This window comes from Saccostrea cucullata, unplaced genomic scaffold (genome assembly GCF_032062105.1).
Source record: "Saccostrea cucullata isolate Sc308-1 unplaced genomic scaffold, CSIRO_AGI_Scuc_v1 ctg13845, whole genome shotgun sequence".
Lineage (NCBI taxonomy): Eukaryota > Metazoa > Mollusca > Bivalvia > Ostreida > Ostreidae > Saccostrea > Saccostrea cuccullata.
Genome location: NW_026929374.1, coordinates 1 through 25,362, shown reverse-complemented (window position 1 = coordinate 25,362; position 25,362 = coordinate 1). Strand labels below are relative to the sequence as shown.

Genomic DNA, 25,362 nt, shown 5'->3' with positions numbered 1-25,362 from the left:
TGACACAATAGTGCGATGATGATGAAGAGATTGTGCAGTTGTGTGATGACATTGATGTGATGGCACAATGATGATGATGACCCATTAACACATCATTGTCATCATTCTATCGCTTCATCAACATTGCTGCATTCTTATTGCTCCATATAACATTATCACTCCATTGACCCTACTTAAAATTGTTAGATGGTGTGATAGTGAACTTACTGACCCCATAAGGATTTCCTACATTAGGACTTTTATTTGCATTTAGATTAAGAGAAAGATTTTAAGATATTGCTCATATCCATAGTTTAATTTAGATCCAGATATAGAAAAAATTAATTACATCTTGTAGTATGTGATTATTATAATTAAATTATGTTACTAAGAGGAAAAATACAAAGGGGAGAGAACTCTGAAGTGTGCATTGTATCACATTAATCGCAAAACACCATCAACTTGATTAAGGCCAAAAAAAGTATTTTTAGTTTCTCAATCAGGTCAAAATCAATGCAGCAAGGAGATTCTTGTTATTGTTATTAGGGCTGCTCGGCGGGTGCCCTATAGAGATCAGTCTGTTCGTCCATCCGAGATCTTTTGTCCGGAGCATATCTTCTCTCTCCTTGGCCCAATCTGGCTCATACGTCACCCACAGAGTGCCTTTGGGTAAAGGGTGTGCAGTGACATTGAATCCTGTGTCTAGGTCAAAGGTTAAGGTCATAAATTACATGAAAAATCTTTGTTCTGAGCATGTCTTCTCTCCCCTTTGTTCACTGTGGCTCAGTACTTCACTCACAGAGTGCCAGTGGTCAATGAATGTGCAGTGACCTTGAACAAAGTTTCGAGGTCAATTTAAGGTCAAAAATAGCCTCTCAGTTTAAAATCATTATTCTTGGCATAATTTCTTTCCCTCGAGTCCACTCAGCCTCAAACACATTGACTGGGTACGTAGCATTTGTGATTTTCCTTCCATATTTTGATAGAGGATATGCAACAATTTTCATAGAGGATACATTTCTTAAAGTTTTTAATTGTATTATTTTTCAGGGAGTACTTACTTTTTGTCCCCTTTAATCTTAAACATCTTCAAAATAAACCCTTTTCAGCTACTTTACATTTTCATGTAGGTTGCTGAAAGCGGGGCCATTTGAGATGGCCACCATCTCAATGATGTCTAGTTATTATTATTTTGGTTGAGGTATGTGTTATTTCTTTTTTAGGTCACCTGAGTAAACCCAGGAGACCTATTGCTATCCGCCGTGCGTCTTGTGTTAACTTTTGAACATTTTCAGCTTCTTTTCTGAAACTGCTTAACCAATTTCAACAAGTTCTGGCATATAGTATTTATGGGTGAAGGAACAAAAATTGTGAATTTCATAGTCCCTGCCCCCCTGGGACCTGGGGGGTGGGGCCAAAACCACTAAAATTAATGCAATCTTTAAAAATCTTCTTCTTTACTCCTGGACATCAAGCAGTCAAACTGTCAGCATGATTGTAATCAGCATTGAGTCCGTTGCCAAAATAGTGAAATTCATGGCCCCAGGGTCAGGGGTTCTAGTGCTAGAGTGGGGCTCTATAGATTATATAGTGAAAATGCAATCATTTAATTTCTATAAAATACTTGATTCTGATTGGTTTAAAAATTCTTTTGATACCTGCATCAATAAAATCTAGAGTTCGCTTGCACTAAGCATGCTAAGCAGCCGGAACTACTTTGGCAGTCTCTACAAGTATATTTCCCGCTCCCAGGTTACTTCTTGGAGGAATAATAAATACTTTTACTTTAATAAATATTTTCCTGAATTTCGAAACCTGTCCGTTACGTCCCCGACTTATTTTCTACTTTCGTTTCTTTTTGAATTATCCCCCTTTGCTAAACAAATCAAATCGTCTGCATAACAACAATACAGTTTTGGGAAAGAAGGAAAGAAATCGACATATTTTTGTGAAATGTTTGGCTTTGAGATGTCTGGTATGAACAATAGAATTCTGAAGAAACGTTTTTTATGTTACCAATTGCAAAGAGAGGAAAAACCGTTAATCTGTTAAAACGTGGGAAACGGATGATCGAGAAAAACGACACTGCATGAATGAGGACAGATTCTTTTATTCTTAAAAAGTCGGCAGCAGAATCTTTCAGGTTTTACACATTAACAGGTTGTGATACGTATTTATATGTTCGGTTTGAAATTCAGATGAAAAGATGTGCAAATGAAATCAAAAATTTCTGTGACCAAATGTTAGAACTGTTAGGATATTTGAGTAGCTTCCCTTTACATTACTTACCAGGGAAATATACCGATTGGGATAACACAACAGGTAAGTTTTTTTGTGTTGAAGAACTGTAAATTATTTCAGAGAATGTTGGTAATGCCACGACAATATTTGAGAACGTTTCTTCGTTTGAGCCATTTTGAATTTCAGCAACGTTAACGTTGTTGTGATGTATTCGTGCGCACTGTTTTTGATGCGTAAATTTAATAGAAAGGTGAAAGAAAGATTCATTTTATTAATTTAAAAGCATAATTAAATGATAAGAAATGAATGTAATATTTTTTCCTTTGATCGATACGCGCATTGATGAAGTTTTCCGTCCAAATTTTTCTTTGATACATTGATCAAAGGAAAAAATATTACATTCATTTCTTAAGTATTTCTTTGAAAATCTTCTTCTCTGTTCCTGGGTATTAGATAAACTAACTAAGTACATAGTTATGATGAGCAAGAGTGCCTCTTCCAAAATTGTGAATTTTATGGCCCCAGGGTCAGGGGTTCTGGTGTTATATATCTATAGTGAAAATGCATTATTTCTTTGAAAATCTTCTTCTCTGCCCCTAGGGTTAAAAGAAACCAAGCAAGTGCATAATAACTGTTATGTAAAATATGACTGCATGCCTTTTCCAAAATTGTGAATTTCATGGCCCAAGGGTCAGGGGTTTTAGTGCTAGGGTGGGGCTATATAGATTAAATAGTGAAAATGCATTATTATCAGAGACCAGAAGAGCTTATGCGATAGTAAGGTGTCCGTTGTCCGTCAGTCTTACTGTCCATCTGTCTGTAAAAAATTTTTCAAAATGCTACTCCTCCTACAATTTTGGTCTGATTTCATCGTTTGTCACACAAGTAGACTACATAAATACATTATTTAGTGCATCGGTTTTTGATTTCGATGAAGGATGTTGCCATGGTTACTAAAAATAGAAATTTCTGTGAAATTCCCTTAAAATGCTACTCCTCCTACAGTTTGGTCTGATTTCAATGTAACTTGGCACACAAGTAGACTACACTAAGAAACATAATCTAGTGCATTGGTTTTTGATTTTGATGAACGGTGTTGCCATGGTCACTAAATATAGAAATTCCTGTGAAATTCCTCTAAAACGCTTCTCCTTCTACAGTTTTGGTCTGATTTCAATATAACTTGGCACACAAGTAGAGTACACTAGGAAACATAATCTAGTGCATCGGTTTTTGATTTCAATGAACGGTATTGCCATGGTCACTAAAAATAGAAATTCCTTTAAAAATGCTACTCCTCCTAAAGTTTTGGTCTAAATTCAATATAACTTGGCACATATTTAGACTTGCACTAAGATATACATAATTCTATTTATTGCTGTCTGTTGTGAAGTTCCTAATCCAAGTGCTACTTTTCCTTTGTTATAAGTACAGACCAGTAGAGCTACAGTCTCATCAGACAATTCTGAGACACTTCTTAATTCTTGGACGTGAACGTTTGATTGGATAATTGAGAGGTCACCAGAAGATGACGCTGAATGGAGTTTCTTCAGATCCTGCTTGTGTAGCGATCTATGTGTCTGAGCGGATCAAAGGATCCGATTTAATCAGATTGTGGAAAGTTCATACATGATACTCAGGTGACCTATAAATATAAGGCCTGTGGGCCTCTTGTTTTTATAGTCCCCTACCGGTGAAACCGGAGAGGACTATAGGTTTCCTATGTATCTGTCCATCCGTCCGTCTGTCTGTCCCCGTCTGTCTGTCTGTTCTACTTGGTTTTCCACATTTTTTTCTAAATGCTTGCAGATATTGGAACTGATTTTTGGTATGTGAATGTATCTTGATGAGTTACAGATTAAATTTGAATGTCATTTTGCTTCATTGATTTTTGACAAAATTATGGCATTTTTAATTTTTCATAATCGTTCAAGATTGGGTTTGTGCTGCGCAAAATTCGGATGGTCAACACCTATATGAAGCGTTGTAAAATGAGTTGAATTTTCACCTTAATGTGGATTATTTTATTAGGTTAAAGGCATTCACGTCAAAATCGAGCAGTTTTACCTTAGACATAACTTTTTCATATTATGAAATGACATCCTAAAGAAAAAGGGGAACCCAGTAGGGAACATGTATTGCTTATGCAATACTCTCAATATGCTTGTTTTAAAATGCAAGTAAAGCATACAAGTAGTTGGAAAATAAACTTTGTGATCTTTCATTATCTACCAGGTAATTACATTTTTTCATTTGTTTATGACATCATACATAAGGCATGATTGTTGGAAATGATGAGGCTTTCTGTGATCAAACAACCACAGTTAGTTATTAAAGCCATATATGGCGTAACTGATCAAAAAAAATTTTTTTGAAAAAATACAAAATTAAGTAAAGAAATATAGTTGATACATTTAAATTAAAGTTTTTCATACAATTCTGAACGCGGAGAACACCTCGTTTCATCTAATAATACGATTTTATCTTCTCTGTAATGTGTTATTTAAATCTTTTGTATTTTCTTCCGAGTCGGAGAAAATTCCGAGAATCCAAATTAAATTGTGATATCTTTATAACGCAATTGATTTAGATTTTGTAAATTACGGAAAAATTCTATCTTTATACAAAGTAACGATACAAATAATAAGTTCTTATAATTTTAGTCCAATAATTTTCATTGTACATACGCCATATATGGCTTTAAGACAATAGTGTAAATTTAAGGCACAGATTGAATTTTGTTTTTCAAATTCTGAAAGTTGTACAAAAAGCGCCTTAACGTTGATGCTTTATATTAAAATCCCTCCTTTTTAGGCTAGTAAGTGGAAAAATTTAAGTTTTCAGCATTCAAGCTATGGATAAATTAGAAAAGAATTCTATAATAGAAGTAAAATCTGTTTTTTTTCACAGAGCTCAACTGGGTTGCCTGATGACATTATTTTAAATGACGGCTTTGACTTTAGTGTTGACATAGCATTAACTTAAAGTATCAGAAACATTTAATTATTTTTGTATAGATGATAAAATTCCAATTTTAACCACCCTGGGCGCTTAGAAACTTGCAAACAGAAGGTGGCTATTTTAGTATTCTCTTTATGATATTCAAAGTCATATTTTAACTTTAAAATATCTTTGAAAAAAGAAATAAACTCAAACAACCACTATATAATGTTTTAACTTTACTTTAAGTGAAGATACTCTAACCACCCAAATTAAGCTAAAAGATTCATTTTCTACCAAGAAATTGAATTATAGACAGGTTTTGTTTTCATTTTCTTCAAATTTTGGCAGAATATTGATACAATTTTATTTGATTTTAATCACTGTACAGAGGGTCCTTATTTCCTGACAATTTATGAAAAAAGATCAAAGGGGGCGCTTATAGGGCAGGGGCGGTTAATAGGGATTATAGGGTATTAAAAGTAAGTTTTGTCATTGTGCTAGGTATACAATGATACTAGGTAAATTGATATAGATTATGTGATGAATACATTAATGCATGTAAAAAGCTTTGAATTATGAAATTTTCTGCTCTGGCCTCTTTTCACATTATACATGCATGGTATATTTTGATACGCAATAAAATGTAAAAGGAAATGTGTTTAACTTCATTCCACAGAAACCCAGTCACCTGTCATAGAACAAGGTACCCCAATACTCTTGTAAAAATACTGATGTGATTTTTTTTCCCATATACATGTACGTTAACTAATAAAATAGATGAACTCAGTCACTGACTGTTAGATTTCCTTACTGATAGATTTGCTGAGGATTGGATACCACTGAACATCAGTCTAAAGTAACGGTCCAAAAAGGTTGTGATTTCTTCTACTTGCATGCAGTCTGCAATTTGTGGAAAGAAAATGTATTAAACAATTTTTTTTCCAGCACTTATACAAGTATTTTTTCTTTTGTTAAAATGATTATGTTGAACCCAATTAAATGTAACAAAATACCAGACCCATATACCTTTGAATTTTAATTATCTTTCCCTTGTTTTCTTTTCTTAATATTAATAATAGCCATAATGTTCAACTGTTCAATAATTAAGTTTAATGTGTAAGGGTGTTGGTTTTGCTACACAAGCTAAAGTGTCTCGATTTAAATAATTGACTGTTAATGATTTTTTTTAATTGTTTATTAAATTTTTGGTCTACTTGGTTTTTTTGCACTTTTTAAGAACACGAAAATGTTAACTAGTCAGTGATTGATCCTTGATATCCCTTTTTAAAGATTTATTCACTGCATGTTGAAATTGCAATATTCTTTTTTTCTGCACAAATAGTGAATACCCTGGTAGTAACTCCACAATTTAATTTCTTACTGACTGTAAAGTATATAGAATAAGTTGTTGTTTCTTTGAGAGGCGTGTTCCTGTAATACCCTGGTAATAACTCCACAAATTAATTCCCTACTGTACATTACAGAATAAGTTGTTGTTTCTTTCAGAGGCCTGTTCCTGGAGATCGGACAGTACGAGGTGTTACCCTGGGACCTGTACTGACGGCCTGGCCTCCAAGTGTCAATGTACCCCGGGCTTCGAGGGCCAACACTGTGAAAAAAGTAGGTTATTACAGTAAACCAATGGTTAGAGTGAGCACATTTAGTTATAATGAATTCATGCAAATGAAGTGTTTTTTGTTCCCTGTAGTTTTAAGTCATGAAATGAAGAGTTGAAAATTCTCCCTTGAATTATACATGCATGGGATTCAGGAATTGAAATAAAATGAATGGCACTGTTGTGATAACATTTAATATTTAAAGAAAACCAGTGTAACTGTTAAAATAAAATACATGTAGAAAAACTCACAGATAAATGCAAGCAGAAATTACCACTGACTGTAGCATTTCTTATTCAGTTGTAACAGAGGCCTCAATCATGGAGAACGAGTGTAAATTAGAAGATCCGACAGGGAGGACCTTGGGAAACCCTGCCGATTTGAGCGAGGGTCCTCCCCAGCCCACCCGCTGGACCAACAATGTAACCTGGACCAGGGCAGTCATAAAATGGGACGCCTTCTTAAAGACTCCAGGAGACCCTCCTATTATCGAGGGATTAGATCATTACGTCACTGACTTTAGATATGGAATTAAATTCGCATCTACTAAATTGCTTCAATATAGGCGTAAGATTTTTTTTTGAGAAATGCAGGGTTTTGAAAACTTGTGATTATTTTTTTTAGGGATGTCAAAATATAAATTTTCCTTAGTTGAACATTCGATTGCATTATTCGAATGATAGTCGACTATTTGAAGCATTTTTTATAGCACAGTGTTTTTGAAAGCTTATTAAGTAAATTAAATTGGAAAATTGAAATAAATTGGAAAATGGGAATTGTAAACACACACTATCCACACCTTTGGTGAAAATTTGTTAACTACTGTTTGTTCAATTAATGATTGCCCAAACTATCAAAATGCCTTTTATGTAAGATTATTGTTTTGATAATTATCGAAGTTTAAAAAACTTCATGGCTATGCAAATATTGTGTGTTCCTAGGATTTGAAATTCCTAGAGGTTATAAATATAATTGGTACAATTCAATTAATTAATTTTCAAAGTCCAGTATAACGCTGCATAATTTACTACAAAAACAAAAAAGTCGGTGATTCAGAAATAATTGTCGCGGTATGTAATTACTGTTTTTTTTTCCATATGTACAATTTGGAAAAATATTTATGAACTGTGACTGTGTTTGAGCTCTTATTCGTCTGAGGACGTACACTATGAGAGGAAGGACGCTTTTTCAATTTTGAGATGAGAACTTCATTATCACCTCTTTTACTTGCATTTATTTAATATTCGAATGTCGTTCCATTATTCGATTGTCGGTCCATTTGACTGATAGAGGAATAGTCGACTATTCGTTGACATCCCTATTTTTTTTAGCATCTAAGAAATTTGTGATGTAGAGAATTTCTGACTCTATTTAATTTTCTTAAAAAACATCTACAAACATGAGGGATTTGTTTTCATTTGCAGGGGGAAGTAAAATTTGTGAGCTGATTCACATTTGTGAGGGAGTGTCAGAAAGAGCTCCAAACACTACATCGTTTTTATGCAAAAAAACCTTTGACAATCAAGGACACCCATTGCTGGATTTGAAACACAATGATCAGTATGTTTTGTATACGAGGGTTGATCCTAAAGTTCGTGGAATTTCTTCATATTTTATTTATTTTTCAGTGGAATAGGTTGAAAATTACAACTGAAAATAAAGACACTTGATGAATATTTTAAATTAAAAAACATTTTAAATATCTTGGATAGTAACTTTATGGCAGTTGCCATAGAAACGGTTGTTTGGAAATGCGGGGGAGACATAAACGCGTTTATTATCATTTTAATTCTTAATACGTGAAATAAGAATTAAACTGCCCTATGTGGTATATAAAACGAAAATTATGTCATTATTACGATTGCTTGATCTTTTATAAACCTTTGTGTGAGAGTTTTACTGATTTTACTGGATATTTAGTTTATAAGTTGATGATTTATTGTTCATCTTTAAGTTGTTAGATAACGTCAAATTTCGGTCAAGTCACACGTTTTGTGAAAATCCGGGGATCACTCTATCTTAAACGCATATATTATTGACATAGGCTTGGGAAAAATGCATTTAGTTACTGGTTTTCCAGTAGCATAAGAAAAATAGAACTTCCATGGACGTTGATAAAAAGTGTGGTCGCTTTTTAGAGGCTCTGTTTAAGTACGTATCCCCCTAGACAAATTAAAAGTGTTAATGGACGTTGTTGGCTGCCGTACTGTTCTTGACATTGCTACTGAAATTGGAACATTGTATGGAAAGATGGGTAGTATTTTGAAATATGAGTAAAATATGAAGATAAGTTGGTGCGAAAGGATACCCAGGCTTTTCTTGAGAAAAAAAGTAGAGAAATAGGCAGCATTTTGTTGAATTACATTATCGTTGGACATTTGAGCGAAATGCTTCTATAATGTGACGTGACATATAAATCTAACTTGACGTTACGTCGAAGTCTCCCCCGGGTTTCACAACTATCCATTTTCGGAAAGATCGTGTGACCTTACTGGTAATCGGAAAGTGGTGAAATTTTCCAATATTGTTGCATTATGACTCTATATCACGAATATGCCTGTTGATTGATTTCATCAAATCGCGATAAAATTTTAGAAAGAAATTCCACCCTCATACTTTCATCCACAAGTTACTGAATTTGTATTTCATTATTCTTATATTTCATATTTTGACACCAGTGGTGTATAGTGCTCTGTGTCCTTTGACCTATATTAAATTGGAAATTGTTTATTGATGTATGACATTAAAAGTACTGATTTTGAAAATGTTTCTATAAATAGTATTAGTATACATACAGTACTTATTAAAACCAATTCTTAAGGTAGTCCGATCCTCAGGTTTGTAAAATTAGCAGTTAAGTAATCAAAAATACTCATAAAAGTATCTTTGAATCCACAAAATAATGTTAATTTATCCACTGTATTTCTTTTAAGTTAAAAATTAAAGTTAATGATATCATATAGGGAAAATTGTCAAATCTCCAATATTTTTGCAGAAAAAGCGAATTGGAATATCAGCAATGCATTTTCTAATTGAAAATTGATCAACTAATATATTTTAGGTTAAAAGATGATAGGTATCCAGGCATTCAGGGAAATTGTCATGATTTTTATACTTATGTGGTATTTTTTGTTCTCTATATCCGTCAAGTATTCTGTAATATATAGTGTAAAAGGCTTCTGCTATCATTGCAAGACACCACAAATCACTTCTTATTTCATATCATGTTCATAAGCATTGGTATCTAAGACTGAATTCAAGAAAATCTTATTTCTCTAAAACTGTATTATTTTTTTTCCTTTTATAGGGTACAAATGTCAACTTTTATAAGACCTTTTCTAAGACTTCAAAAAACCTTGAGTCTTATAAAGATGAATAAAATGAAAAATTGTTGCATGAAAAAAATCATTTTCAAGCTTAATTTTGATGCATTTCAAATTAAATATTAATTTTTGGAGTTATTCTTCCTGGCTGAGGATCGGATATCCTTAAAGATTAGAGATTATACGTATATAGGAATTACATGAACTTATATGCATTTGTCCAATGTGCAAGTCACTTGAATATATAATGTCAAAGCTGTTTTTTTTACTGAACCAATTTCAACCATTTTTGGCATAGAGCATCAATGATTGTAGGGGGACAAACATTTTTTTGAATTTCATGGTCTCTGCCACCCCCTCAGGGCCTTAGGAGTTGACCAATTAAACCATCAAAATGAGTGCAATGAATCATTAAAATTCCTCCTCAAATTACTCCTGGACACAAAACAGGCAAACTCTTTGCATGATTGTACCTTCTACGAAAATTGTTTAATTCATGGTCCCAGGTCAGGGGTTCTCAAGTTAGGGTGTGGCTCTTAAGATCATAAAGTGAAAATGCATAAATTCTTCTCTCCCCACTATATAAAGCAGATAAACTAGGTGCATTGTTATGATTATCAAACTGCAAAGGTGTCTTTACAGATTAATATTCTATCTCCAAGCCACAACAGGAGGTTACATAAAAGTGAAAAACCGAGAGGCCAATAACAAGATAGATTACCATCCTTTAGTGGGCAAGACAACAGAGAGAGAGTTTAAATACCACTGGGACTTGGAGAAGCCTTATCATAATTTAGTTAAAGGTGTTGATAATCCACCATTCCTAAGTGTTCCAGATTTAACAGAAAATGTAAGTGATGCACATGCATATATGTACATGTATCAGATTTTATTTCAAAAATAACTTCCTACCACTGACTTCTCCCATCTGCAGTGGTTATAAAGTAAGACAAGCCAGTTTAAAAGTTGTGTTAATTTTTTTCAGCCAACAGTTGACATGACATGGGGAGGCTGGACAGATGATTTGTCAGGGCTGGAGAAGTACCAGTATGAAGTGTATGAGCTAGGGCATGATGGGAAACTGTTAGGAGAGAAGCAGGGAAAGATAATCAAAATGCCAACTGATATAGCACTTAATGCTACAGGGGTAAGGGCATAATGACTTGATATAAATACAAAATTTACCCTTACTAAGTTTGAAAAGTGAGTGGATGGGGGCGACACTACATCAGTACGTTTGTCACACTTAGGGGTAGCCATTTTTTATCTGCAACTCCCCCTTTACCAGTAATTCTACCATATTATTGACAATATCAAAGAAATGCTGGGGACATTATTCTACAATAAATCATGAATGTCAGCAGAAAGTTATCAGATCAGAAATACATGTCAAACCTGTAAAGTTGAAATAAATCTTTCACTGTAGAATCAATTACTTATTTAGAACATATATTGATGTGACGTCTTACACAGTTTAAACAGTACGTGTGTATTGCCTAAATCAGATGATAAATATCGGTTTTTCTAGCCAAGTGGGGCTGTTCCAAGGACCTTCCCACAACATTTACACTCTGTGATTTTACTGATAAAGCAATGAAATAGACAACTGACTTTGTTACTTTACATTCATAAAAATTGATTAATACATGTTGCAAACAAAATCAATTAAATAATAAAAGGATGTTTTTAATCCAATGAAAGCTGAAATCGTCTGCATTTTATGCAGTCAATACACAAGTAAATATATAATTTGACCCTCTGGTGTTAAATGGAACAGCTAAATTGAGACATGGTGACCTGATTCATTACTCTATAGAGGAGGCAATCAGCTTTATTTTAGAGCTGTTAGTAGAATAGAAATAAGGTCCTTGTTGTGAATGATGCAGGATAACCTAGCTCCTCTGTCCCGAAATGTTGTCTGAAATATAAAAGCCTCAGCTTTTATATTTCAGATAATATTGCTTGACCTCAGAGGTTATCCTGCATCATTCACAACAACAAGGACTTTATTTCTTATATAAAAATTAAGGATAGCTATTACCGGGGTATATAACTTTATAACATAATCCTGTTGTGACCTTCTGGGTTCAAGAGCCAGTCTGGTGCACACTTCTATGCACTTATTTTATTTGCACCCAACACCAAAGTCTAATAGTGGTTTGGAGAAGTCTTGCTAAGTTTTCAAGATACAAAACCTCAAGAATAGGAAAAGTGTAGTAGGGAATGGAAATTAGAATTGTTTTATTTATTGTTTTTTAACAAAAAGGTCAAAGACAGATAAAAAAAAAATGCTCTCAGAAAAGAAAATATGGAAAGACATACACCCCTTGTATGGCTATCTTACTTTTTCCCCCCTGAGGGACACAAGTGATTTTGAGGTTTGTTTAAATTATATTTCAGGAATCCTTTGACTTGCCAGCACCAGGGATGTACTCTATTCATTTCTCAGCATTTGACAAAGCAGGAAACCACAAAACTGGAAGAAAAGTCCTACTCTATGACAACATTTCTAATGTTACCACCAACCCGACAAAGGTCACAAGGGTCACCACAGCTACCAAGGAAACAAATTATGTATGGGTTACCAAGGATACCAGTTATGTGGATGTAATGTGGAAGGACAGATTTCGTAATTATCACCATGAGGACAAGCGATGGCTAAACAGAGTGGCATCAGCTACAGCAGTGGAATCAAAATACGATGATCATTATGGAGAAAGACAAAGCAAGCAGATTGCAAATGTTCATGGTATGTTTGTTCCCTCATTTTATTAGCTCTACTGGTCAGAGACCAGAAGAGCTTATGAGATAGTAATGCGTCCGGCGTCCGTCCGTCTGTCTGTCTGTCCGTCTGTCTGTAAACAATTTTTCAAAATGCTACTTCTTTTACAGTTTTGATCTGATTTCAATATAACTTGGCACACAAGTAGACTACACTAAGATACATAATTCTGTGTATCGGTTTTTGATTTTGATAAACGGTGTTGCCGTGGTAACTAAAAATAGAAATTTCTGTGAAATTTCTTTAAAATGCTACTCCTCCTACAGTTTTGGTCTGATTTCAATATAACTTGGCACACAAGTAGACTACACTAAGATACATAATTCTGTGTATCGGTTTTTGATTTCGATGAACGTTGTTGCCATGGTTACTAAAAATAGAAATTTCTGTGAAATTCTTTCAAAATGCTACTCCTCCTACAGTTTCGGTCTGATTTCAATATAACTTGGCACACAAGTAGACTACACTAAGATACATAATTCTGTCTATTGGTTTTTGATTTTGATAAATGGTGTTGCCGTGGTTACTAAAAATAGAAATTTCTGTGAAATTCCTTTAAAATGCTACTCCTCCTACAGTTTTGGTCTGATTTCAATATAACTTAGCACACAAGTAGACTACACTAAGATACATAATTCTCTATATCGGTTTTTGATTTCGATAAACGATGTTGCCGTGGTTACTAAAAATAGAAATTTCTATGAAATTCTTTCAAAATGCTACTCCTCCTACAGTTTTGGTTTGATTTCAATATAACTTGGCACACAAGAAGACTACACTAAGATACATAATTCTGTTTATCAGTTTTTCATTTCGATGAATGTTGTTGCTGTGGTTACTAAAAATAGAAATTTCTGTGAAATTTCTTTAAAATGCTACTCCTCCTACAGTTTTGGTCTGATTTCAATATAACTTGGCACACAAGTAGACTACACTAAGATACATAATTCTGTGTATCGGTTTTTGATTTCGATGAACGTTGTTGCCATGGTTACTAAAAATAGAAATTTCTGTGAAATTCTTTCAAAATGCTACTCCTCCTACAGTTTCGATCTGATTTCAATATAACTTGGCACACAAGTAGACTACACTAAGATACATAATTCTGTCTATTGGTTTTTGATTTTGATAAATGGTGTTGCCGTGGTTACTAAAAATAGAAATTTCTGTGAAATTCCTTTAAAATGCTACTCCTCCTACAGTTTTGGTCTGATTTCAATATAACTTAGCACACAAGTAGACTACACTAAGATACATAATTCTCTATATCGGTTTTTGATTTCGATAAACGATGTTGCCGTGGTTACTAAAAATAGAAATTTCTATGAAATTCTTTCAAAATGCTACTCCTCCTACAGTTTTGGTTTGATTTCAATATAACTTGGCACACAAGAAGACTACACTAAGATACATAATTCTGTTTATCAGTTTTTCATTTCGATGAATGTTGTTGCTGTGGTTACTAAAAATAGAAATTTCTGTGAAATTCCTTTAAAATGCTACTCCTCCTACAGTTTTGGTCTGATTTCAATATAACTTTGCACACTAGCAGACTACACTAAGATACAAAATTCTGTGTATCAGTTTTTGATTTCGATGAACGTTGTTGCCCTGGTTACTAAAAATAGAAATTTCTGTGAAATTCCTTTAAATTGCTACTCCACATACAGTTTTGGTCTGATTTCAATATAACTTGGCACACAAGTAGACTACACTAAGATACATAATTTTCTATATCTGTTTTTGATTTCGATGAACGTTGTTGCTGTGGTTACTAAAAATAGTCATTTCTGTGAAATTCTTTGAAAATGCTACTCCTCCTACAGTTTTGGTCTGATTTCAATATAACTTGGCACACAAGTAGACTACACTAAGATACATAATTCTATTTATCAGCTTTCGATTTCAATAAACGGTTTTGCCGTGGTAACTAAAAATAGAAATTTCTGTGAAATTCCTTTAAAATGCTACTCCTCCTACAGTTTTGGTCTGATTTCAATATAACTTCGCAAACTTGTAGACTACACTAAGAACATAAAGAGACTTTATCAAGGATCATTATTCTATCTATTGCTGTTGTTAAGTTTCAATTCCCAACTGCTGAAGTACTTTTCTCTTCCTTTGCTATAAGTACAAACCAGTAGAGCTTCAGTCTCGACAGAGACTTCTGGTAATTCTTTATATCTACTACAGAGTTTGTTTACAAATTATTCAATATTAAATACTATACATGTAGGAATCACCAAACAACCTGTTTGTATAAATGAATTCTAGACTATGAAAAAAACAATGATGGCTTATATTTGATAAAATGATTGCATACAATGAAAGGTTGTATTACGGGGGTTGTACTTAAAGTTTGTGGACAAGGTAAAATTTAAATAAAAGTTGTGTCATTGATATTTATTGAAGCTTATTTATAACCCTCATATGACCTTCTTTTCATAAAGCTACTTTTCGAACAGTTTTAGTCTGATTTTAATATACATGTAAAATGGTACACAGTAAAAAGTAACTGCATAAAGATGCATCATTCTCTGTACTTGTTTTTAATTTTGGTAAACCATGTTGCTATGGTTATTGAAAATTAAAATTTCTAAAAATTCTTTCAAATCACTACTTCTCTTACATTTTTTAGTCTAATTTTATTACAACTAATTACACAAGTACACTAAGATACATAATTCTTTTTATTGATATTTTTATTTCGATGAATGCTGTACCATTGTTAAGATCATTATTTTTTTTTTATTGCTGTTGCCATAGTTTTAAATCTTAGTGCTACCTTCCTCTATCTTTGTTAATTAATACAGTAAAAGCCAGTAGAGCTACAGTCTCATCAGAGGCTTTGGGTTTGCCATGTTATAGAACAATTTGGGGATGAATAAATCTACCAGTATTGGAAAAAAAATATGCCTTTCTGTTCAACTTGATAAAAATTGTTGAAATATTTTGATGTAGTTTTAGATTTTGTGTATTTGGTCTTTAGTAAGGATTTTCCTTTTGTAAATTAAAACATCAGAAAGCACTACTATTATATCTGGATAATTTCCTTACAGCATTGGTGGATTTCAAAGTGGCATACAATGTTACTGATTCAACTAGTACTGTGGACTCCCAAGATTTCACATCAGTGCCCTCTATCTTTAACCAAGGTGACCAGCTTAATTTACCGTGGACAGATGGTAACAAGCTGGAGGTAACTGTGCGTGCAATAGACGTGCTGGGTAAATATTTAGATGAATCAATCACGGTTTACAGGGATGCGTCGCCGCCTCACATCGAGGATTTGTGGCTGACGCGTGGAGATAGATTGAATGTCAGTGTTCATAGAATCGAAGACTTTAAGGAAATGACGTAAGAATATGTCACTTTTAAGTTCACTAATAATAAACTGGTTTTAGAATTATAACTGTAGATTTAATTCAGGCAAAAATAGTTTTCTTGTATTCATAAAAATATTAGATTTATTTAAAAGAAAGTTAAACAAAAGTTTTAATTTCTCAACATGTTCATCTCTAAGAATCATTGTAAAACTCATGAATAAGTTTAGAATCAGAGTAGTAAACAGAATTCACTCCATTAACTTTCCCAAAGCATATTTTTTACAGGATAGAGTGGATTGCATATGACCATCACAGTGGACTGAACAACATTGCCTGGAGATTGTTTGATAACGTCACAGGGATAGATGTACTGCATGGGCAGGAGGATATCCCAGCTCAAGGAATGGCCAATGTAAGTAGTGCTTATCTGTTATAGAGCCAATTATAAGGAAATTTACATGTTTAAATAAAGCTTTTAAAAGAAGTTACAACTAGTCAGCATTGTGAACCACTTATTTGAAACTTAATTCCTGTAGATACATGTAATTGCATGTTCTTTTAGTCAACATTGATTTTTGAATGTGAGACTCCTCATAGTTATCTAAGATTCTTTTAGCTAGGCAATGTTAATGAATGAAAATATACTGTAGATTGGCAAATAATCACAATGATTTTAATTTTGCTATGTTTGCGATTTATCATTTTTCCGCGAAATTCAACCCATTTTTACAGAAGCGTATTAGTGCCACGCAATATTTTTTTTAAAGTTGGTAATTCCAACTTTAATCTTGGTAATTCCAACTTTAATCTTGGTAATTCCAACTTTTAAGTTGGATATTCCAACTTTAATCTTGGCTTTTCCAACTTTAAAGTTGGTAATTCCAACTTTAATCTTGGCTTTTTCAACTTTAAAGTTGGTAATTCCAACTTTAAAGTTGGAAATTCCAACTTTTATCTTGGCTTTTCCAATCTTGGCTTTTCCAACTTTAATGTTGGTAATTCCAACTTTAAAGTTGGCTTTTCAAACTTTAAAGTTGGTAATTCCAACTTTAATCTTGGCTTTTCCAACTTTAAAGTTGGAAATTCCAACTTTAATCTTGGTAAATCCAACTTTAATCTTGGAAATTCCAATTTTAATCTTGGTAATTCCAACTTTAATCATCGCTTTTCCAACATTTTTCGGCTTTATGTATTATATTGTCTGAGATACTTTGTAGCTTAAATCGTGTTACCATTTTATACATGTAATTTAAATGGAAAGATACAATTTTATTATGAAATGATGATTTTAGAAGGAAACATTTTATTGTGCATGGCGTAGGAGCCGGAGGGGGTGCATGGGGGTGTGCTGCCCCCCCCCCCCAACCAATAATACAATAAGTTGCAGACATATATGGTAGTTGGTTGATTATGCCCCAAACTGAAAATAATATGTTCCATATACAGAAATGATACTGTCTCTGCGACATTAATTCCCGTTCTATCAACCAAAGAAAGCATTTTATTATTTATTATAACTTAAGAAATTGATATTAACATAAAATAGGATCCTACAGTAGCCATTACATACATTTATTTTTAATTAATAAAAATTTGACACTGAACTCGTAATTATATTAGAGGACAAAAGGAAATATACGGATTTCTAATTAAAAGTTGGAAGTTTTATGTAAGGTCATAGCAGGTCAGGGTAAAAATAATCCGACACAGATAAAAGTGCTTTCCAATTTATTTCAATGTACTTGTATATATTAACTTTATTAAGCATAATTCAAGTTTTCTACCATAACTCCCAATGGGGCAGTCCGCCCTTCTTAAAGAGCCTCTCTTCTGCAACCCCCCCCCCCCCCCACCCCCACCCCCCGCATCTAGGTTGCCAAAATTTATTGATAACCAGTCTATTCCATTTCCTTAATAAAGTTGGTAATGGTTTAAAATAAAGAGGAAAAACTAAAAAAAAAAGAGGTAGGGGAGAACTCAAATTAAAGTTGAAAAAGCCGAGATTAAAGTTGGAATTTCCAACTCTAAAGTTGGAATTACCAAGAATAAAGTTGGAATTACCAACTTTAAAGTTGGAAAGGCCAAGATTAAAGTTGGAATTTCCATCTTCAAAGTTGGAATTACCAACTTTAAAGTTGGAATTACCAAGATTAAAATTGGAATTTCCAACTTTTAAGTTGGAATTACCAAGATTAAAATTGGAATTTCCAACTTTTAAGTTGGAATTACCAACTTTAAAGTTTGGAATTACCAACTTTAAAGTTGGAATTACCAAGATTAAAGTTGGAATTTCCAACTTTAAAGTTGGAATTTCCAACTTTAAAGTTGGAAAAGCCAAGATTAAAGTTGGAATTTCCAACTTTAAAGTTGGAATTACCAACTTTAAAGTTGGAATTACCAACTTTAAAAAAAATATTGCGTGGCACTAATATGCTTCCGTACATTTTGAATATTATTATTAGATTTAAAAATGTTTTTAAAAATGTTTATATGAAATTTTGAATTAGTATTTCTTGCAGCATGAAATTAAAAACCATCACAATTGGTACTTTTTGAGATATTGCAAAATTTTAACACCATGGAATTAAAACGACTTACAGTATTTCTCTTGATTTCAGGACACACAAGATTGTGAATCAAAATATGGAAGCTATGCTAGAGGAGCTAACTGTTACGAAACTCCATTCTGGGGAGCCTACCATAAACACTTTCAGGTGAAACCAATAATAGCATCAAACGGTGGACTGATAGACGGAAAACATAAAGGTGTGCATGATTCTGATTATTACCTGGAGGTGACCGCCACTAACAAGGCCAAACTGACCACCATACTGTCCAAGAAGGTAGGGCATCTAATGGAAATATAGGTCAAGGGCCACTCATTCTTTTGATTGATAATGCAAATACAATATTAACTGATTATTAATTATATGATATACAGTGAAACTTGTCTATGCTGAATGTTGTGTATTCCTAAATCCTACCCAAAAAGATGTTAATTTTAAGTTCATTTTGAATTCATTTGTTAAAATGTTGTCTAATCTGTCCAATTTCTTTGGAGCCAGTTCTGTACAGGATTAAACAATTTTCACTTTACTATGGTTAACTGAGACCTTGTATTTTCCTTTTTTTATTCTCTGCTGTACTCTACATACATTTTGCCTACAGATAACAATAGACACTTCCCCTCCCCACACAGGGGTGGTGGAGGATGGGATACCAGGAAGGGAGGAGGTGGACTACCAGCAGAGTAAGACCCTGACCGCCCACTGGGAAGGCTTCTTTGACAGGGAGAGTGGGGTGCTCTTCTACCAGTATGGATATGACAACAAAACTCTCACTGCCTCAGACTTTTCTCTGGAGGCCAGTGGAAATGTAAGTAATTCATCCAAACTCTTGTCTTCCATTATAACATTTTATGACAGTTGAGAATATATGTTGTTAAGAAGTCAGTTTACATAGTGAAACATCTGATATTTGTTTTAATGATTTTTTTTTTCTCAGTGATAAGGACCCGAATCAATGCAATGTATACTCCTTTATCAATTAATGTTCTATGCATGCACATCCACTCTATGATTAAGAACATTAAATGAATGTCTCAGGGAAAGATTTTTGAGACCTACTCGATGCATGCCACCCACACTGTGACTACAGAGGGACTGTATTACATCTGTGTTGTGGCCTATAACCGCGCTCTAGAGCCCTCGGAACCTGTGTGTTCAGACGGAGTGACGGTTACTACAGCAGTGCCATCTGTACAGGAAGTGAACATAGAGGGAGCCACAACCACTGGGGGACTCGTTACAGACGGAAAAGACTTCTGGATTGTTAGCAGTAACAGATTCCGCAGGCTAATCAAAGATCCCACACCAGACTGCAAGTAAGTCAGTCGTCTGAGTATAAATATGAGATATTAAACTTCTCCAGTGCAAACTAGTTATATGTGGCTTCTATTCAAAATTAACGGAAAATAGATGCTTAATATACATAATAAAAACTTCACATTTAAAAAAATGATTAGCTTATTAATGGCTTATGAATATAACATGGTTTTACATAACTTTTCTTTTAAGTTCCAAGGCTACAGTTTTATCTGACCTTGACCTTTTGCCTGCTGAGCACCATGACAACGGTACATTTGTGACAGTAAATGGCAGTGTGTTTTGTGCTAACTCAACAGGATCACCTGCTAAACTAAGTCCCACATTATCTAAATCATCTCGGGTAAGAGGGTCAGATGCATAGTACAGATTTTTAATTAATTTTATTGTCTGGAAAAAATATATTTGGATATAGTAATCAATGAATTTTTCTTAACAAGGAAAAGTTTTAGTGAATTATAGGAGTGTTAATTTGAAATATGTCTGTACAGTTGCTTTAGTTTTCATCTTAAATACTTAAGTTGTATGGCGATCCATTAAACAGGTCGAGACCACTAGATTTTCTGACGTCAGAATAAATTTGCATGTAAATTAGCTATCTGTTTACTTTACCCACTGATGAATGAGTCGCAATGCATTGTGGGCTACTATAAGTACTCAGCTGTGTTGAAAATAAAGGCCAACTTGAATTATCCCTTGGAAACTTATTTTCAATTCTTTTTTGAGATTTATGGAAGAAATATATAAAATAATGTATAATCTTTCATTTCTATGCTCACATTTACAAAATTTGCTTTATGAAGCCTTATATATCAACTTATAATACATCGGCCTAAACCATTGTTCGAAGAGACGTACATGTAGGTCCTATCGTGTCGATAAAGCATTGAATTTTTTTCACGTGATTTACGTGTACATAGTTTTAGACAGCAGTACAAGGTGTGCTATTATTATTTAACCCCTAAATATTATCAAAAAGTTTTTTAGTACATGCAAACATCAAAGTGTTTGCACATTATTCGAACTTTCGAAGCAACTATTAATCATATAAAACAACTCCAATATTAAATGTGAGCATGCAGCAAAGTCTTGGGAATGTAATCTTTCAATTTCGGACTTAAAACGTGACAAAGAAGCACTACAGTTTTTCCGGTGACGAAGTGAATATTATGCAGAAACGGACGAAAACCATGTGTCGCCATTGAATCGTAAACAACGTAGTAGAGTGTCATGCTTTCGGACTCATTCACTTGATTGGCGAACGGGTGTGACGAAGATATCATCACGTGATGAAAATTGCCTTCCATATAAGGTAGTGGTCTCGACCTGTTAAAATGTAAGAATATGAAGATTCATAACATGCTCATAATTATCATATTGTAGAAAACAAAATAGGTTTTTTAATTTTTCCTCCCCAGAGAGTCTTTATCTGCAAATTTAAAGATAAGACTAGTTATTTTCATGATCTTGAAGTCAGGTGTTTGGAGAACTTCAAGATGAGGGTGAACATTGCTCAATTGTATTTTATATAAATCATGATATATTGTTGACCATTGCTTAATAATCTGTACATGTATACATGAATTTAATCCCATAAGTGTCATAATATTGTTTTTATTAATTTTTTTAATTCTGTATAGCTGTTTTTGAGTTGGCTACCAGTTGCTAACCCTGGCAGTGTCCATGACTATGAAGTGGGATTTTCTTCGACAGCAGGGAGCCCTGCCCCAGACATCATGGCCTTCAGAAGAACCAAACAGCACCCCCACATCCACGTGCACCACACTGACGTACCAGATGGGTCCGAGTTTTACATCATCATCAAAACGATCAGCAAAGCAAACGTGGAGGGAACCCAGGTGTGTAGCAACATTAAGGTTTCCTGTGTTTCTGTATCAATGCAAGTTTTTACCACTAAGTATGTACCATACAAAACAGATTAAATGGGAGTACCTGGTACTTCATTAGTTTTTAGTTTACCTGTCATTGAGCAAGAAATTTGAGTGATTTTAACTCAAATATTTCATGGATCAAGTCCTCTACTTACAATGTATGGAAAATGTATTGAGCAACAGACTCTGGTAATCATAAAGGCCCAAGGCCCATCTTCAATTATACAATCTAAAATGTCAACCGAATAGGAAAAAATATATGCTACTAAGATAGAACTTGAGATAGAGTGTACGTATTTTTTCCCTCAGTCCATTGGTCCCTGTTTTATGGACACCACACCTCCAGTGTTTACAGGACCTATCAGTGTCACTCACTCAAATGGATTCCTTATTGCATCATGGGGACCTGGTGCTTTTGCTGATGCCCAGGAGCCAAACCAACTGAAGCTAGAATTTGCTATTGGTACGATTATTTTGTAACATTTGCTATTGGTACAATTATGTTGTAACATTTACTGTATTATCACAGAGCAACGGTGCAGTTTTCAAGAAGTGCTTTAAATTTGCAATTCATTGATTAATTGGAATTTTGAAATTTGTGTAAATGGGAGGAATGAAAAGTTATTCTTTATTATATTTTATTCAGTTTTTCATAAACAAGCAAATGTTTGTTAAAATAAAAAGACTCAGAGATCATGAAATTTTTTTCATATCTGATTCAATGAACAGGACACATGCCAAGACAAACAGATGTGCAGTCCCACATTCCACTTCAGAGTGGTGGATCTTGTGTGGTGGGAAACCCTCCGACCTGTACAGCCATTGGTGTGTCAGACACAGAGTGGAGATTTCATGGCCATCAGAAGTACTACGTCACTGTCAAGGCAGAGAACTCAGCTGGACTCTCAACATATGCCGTAGCTGATCCTTATGTTCATGATGTACAGCTGGCTACCAAGGGAGTGGTGTTTGATATCCAGGCATCTGTAAGTTTTCTGATTTGGAAAACTTTAGCCTAGGTCAGTCAGATTTCTATGAAAATGATGTTTTGATTTCCTTTATTTCTTTATTCTCTAATTTGCTTTTGATAATTTTGCTTGATGTGTGTTAATCATTATCTCTCTTTTCTTTAATTTTTTACCACTATCACACTTTTAGCCAAAGTTATTTATGCATTAAAGAAGTGCACCTCATGTTTACTGATATTTTGTATATCAGTTACAAATATATCCTCATATCTTTTCAATTTCAATCTATTTTCAGAATCTAGGTCAAATGCCTTTCACTGTAAGTAATGTTTGCTACATCAGCCCATGTATTTTCTGAAAAACTTTAACTTTCGAAACTTCAGTTATAAATGATTATATTCATTGACAGGATATAGAGGATGTAGATTTCACCACAACGAAAGACAGCCTGACGGCGCACTGGGAGGGCTTCTTTCACCCCCACCTCAACGTGACCTACAAGTACCAGGCAGGAACCACTCCAGGTGGTACAGATGTGGTGCCTTCTGTAGATGTGGGGTCTGTGGATTCTCATTCTGCTACTGGTCTTAGTCTAGAGAATTTCAAGGTATGATTTGTCAATCATGCGGTATGATAAAGAGCAGAAAAAACTAAGCTTTAAGATCTGTAGTTAAAACTTTATGTAAATTTTAAAAATTATAGGCAATTGAATAAAATGCAGATGTTTAGTTTTCAGTTTTTGAATGATGTAGAAACTTTGGGTGCTTTAATCTACAGCAACCAGAATATATAGTTGTCAAATGTAACATTATTAAAACTTGAGTTTTTATATAGTCATCCCTTCACATATGCACTTTCAGAAGTTAAAAAAAGACAAATGTTCATCTCCTCTATTTTGGTTGCAGACTTACTATGTGACAGTAACAGCAGTGACCTTGTCAGGCAGTGTGACCATGACCTCTGATGGGGTCACAGTCGTTCAGGAGGGTGCTGTGTTATCTGGGATAGATATCAATGATGGAGAGCCCTGTACCATGACAGGTTCTAACTATTGAATTCATTATTGGTCATCACTAACATTTTTAGCTCACCTCGACGAAGTCGAGATGAGCTTATGCTATACCCCCGGCGTCGGCGTTAGTGTTGGCATCCCTGTTAAAGTTTTAGGAGCAGGTCCATTCCCAAGAAACTATAAGCCCAACCTGGACCAAACTTGCATGGATGATGCATCTAGGGATGGACACTATCAGACTTGCTTCCGATGCTGGATCTGACCTACATTTTCCAGATGAGTGACCAGGTTAAAGTTTTTGGAGCAGGGCCATTCCCAAGTAACTATAAGCCATACCCAGACCAAACTTGCATGGATGATGTTTCTAGGGATGGACACTACCAGACTTGTTTCGGATGCTGGATCTGACCTACATTTTCCAGATGAGTGACCAGGTTAAAGTTTTTGGAGCAGGTCCATTCCCAAGTAACTATAAGCCGTACCCAGACCAAACTTGCATGGATGATGTATCTAGGGATGGACACTACCAGACTTCTTCGGATGCAGGATCTGAACTACATTTTCCAGATGAGTGACTAGGTTAAAGTTTTTGGAGCAGGTCCATTCCCAAGTAACTATAAGCCCTACCCAGACCAAACTTGCATGGATGATGCATCTTAGGATGAACAATCAAACTTGCTTCGGATGCTGGATCTGACCTACGTTTTCCAAACGTGTGACCAGGTTAACGTTTTTCGAACAGATCAATCCCAATGAACTTTAAGACCTATTTAAACAGAACTTGTTTGAATATTGTTGTCAGAAAAAATACTAACTGTTAGGAAAATATGATTTGAGATTTGCATTACTTAGACTGATTACATTCGTCGAGGTGAGCTTCGTAATCTTTGATTACGTATGTTTATTTTTTTTAAAGAAAACAATTCTAATCTTGTGGAGAAAATGGTAAATGGACAAGATATTTAAAGAAACTATGTCATGTACATCTTCCCCCCATAATTTTGTTACATTGCACTATGCATAAACACATAAACTATGCTTAATAATTATCACATTTTATTTTTCAGTTGACAATGGTACTATGTTTAAACACCATTATGAGGTAAGCACAGTGCTTCAGCTAAAATAGTTATCGCTTCTTGTAGATCTTTTAACTATTTAGCCATTGCAACTGGTAATTTTAACTTTTGCTATTGGTAGTTTTTAGCTCTACTGGTCAAAGACCAGGAGAGCATGTGTGATAGTAATGCGTCCGGCGTCCGTCCGTCTGTCTGTAAACAATTTTTCAAAATGCTACTCCTCTTACAGTTTTGGTTTAATTTCAATATAACTTGGCACACAAATAGACTACACTAAGATACATAATTCTGTGTATCGGTTTTTGATTTCAATAAAT

At 34.2% G+C, this 25,362-nt stretch overlaps 1 protein-coding gene across 1 annotated transcript in view; it reads left to right on the top strand.

Moving 5' to 3' along the window:
* LOC134280634 (uncharacterized) overlaps positions 1-25,068 on the top strand; it is a gene marked incomplete at both ends in the record, with an annotated part of 30,612 nt that extends 5,544 nt beyond the window's left edge. The window contains 19 exons of the mRNA XM_062763074.1: positions 6,670-6,783; positions 7,080-7,346; positions 8,204-8,339; positions 10,745-10,952; positions 11,088-11,249; positions 12,503-12,851; positions 15,944-16,241; positions 16,496-16,622; positions 18,829-19,053; positions 19,379-19,585; positions 19,816-20,093; positions 20,287-20,437; positions 21,735-21,953; positions 22,296-22,449; positions 22,716-22,972; positions 23,250-23,273; positions 23,364-23,561; positions 23,860-23,995; positions 25,034-25,068. Coding sequence (XP_062619058.1) covers positions 6,670-6,783; positions 7,080-7,346; positions 8,204-8,339; positions 10,745-10,952; positions 11,088-11,249; positions 12,503-12,851; positions 15,944-16,241; positions 16,496-16,622; positions 18,829-19,053; positions 19,379-19,585; positions 19,816-20,093; positions 20,287-20,437; positions 21,735-21,953; positions 22,296-22,449; positions 22,716-22,972; positions 23,250-23,273; positions 23,364-23,561; positions 23,860-23,995; positions 25,034-25,068 — 3,545 coding nt within the window. The remainder of the gene's footprint in view (positions 1-6,669; positions 6,784-7,079; positions 7,347-8,203; positions 8,340-10,744; positions 10,953-11,087; positions 11,250-12,502; positions 12,852-15,943; positions 16,242-16,495; positions 16,623-18,828; positions 19,054-19,378; positions 19,586-19,815; positions 20,094-20,286; positions 20,438-21,734; positions 21,954-22,295; positions 22,450-22,715; positions 22,973-23,249; positions 23,274-23,363; positions 23,562-23,859; positions 23,996-25,033) is intronic.
* Between the last annotated feature and the right edge of the window lie 294 nt (positions 25,069-25,362).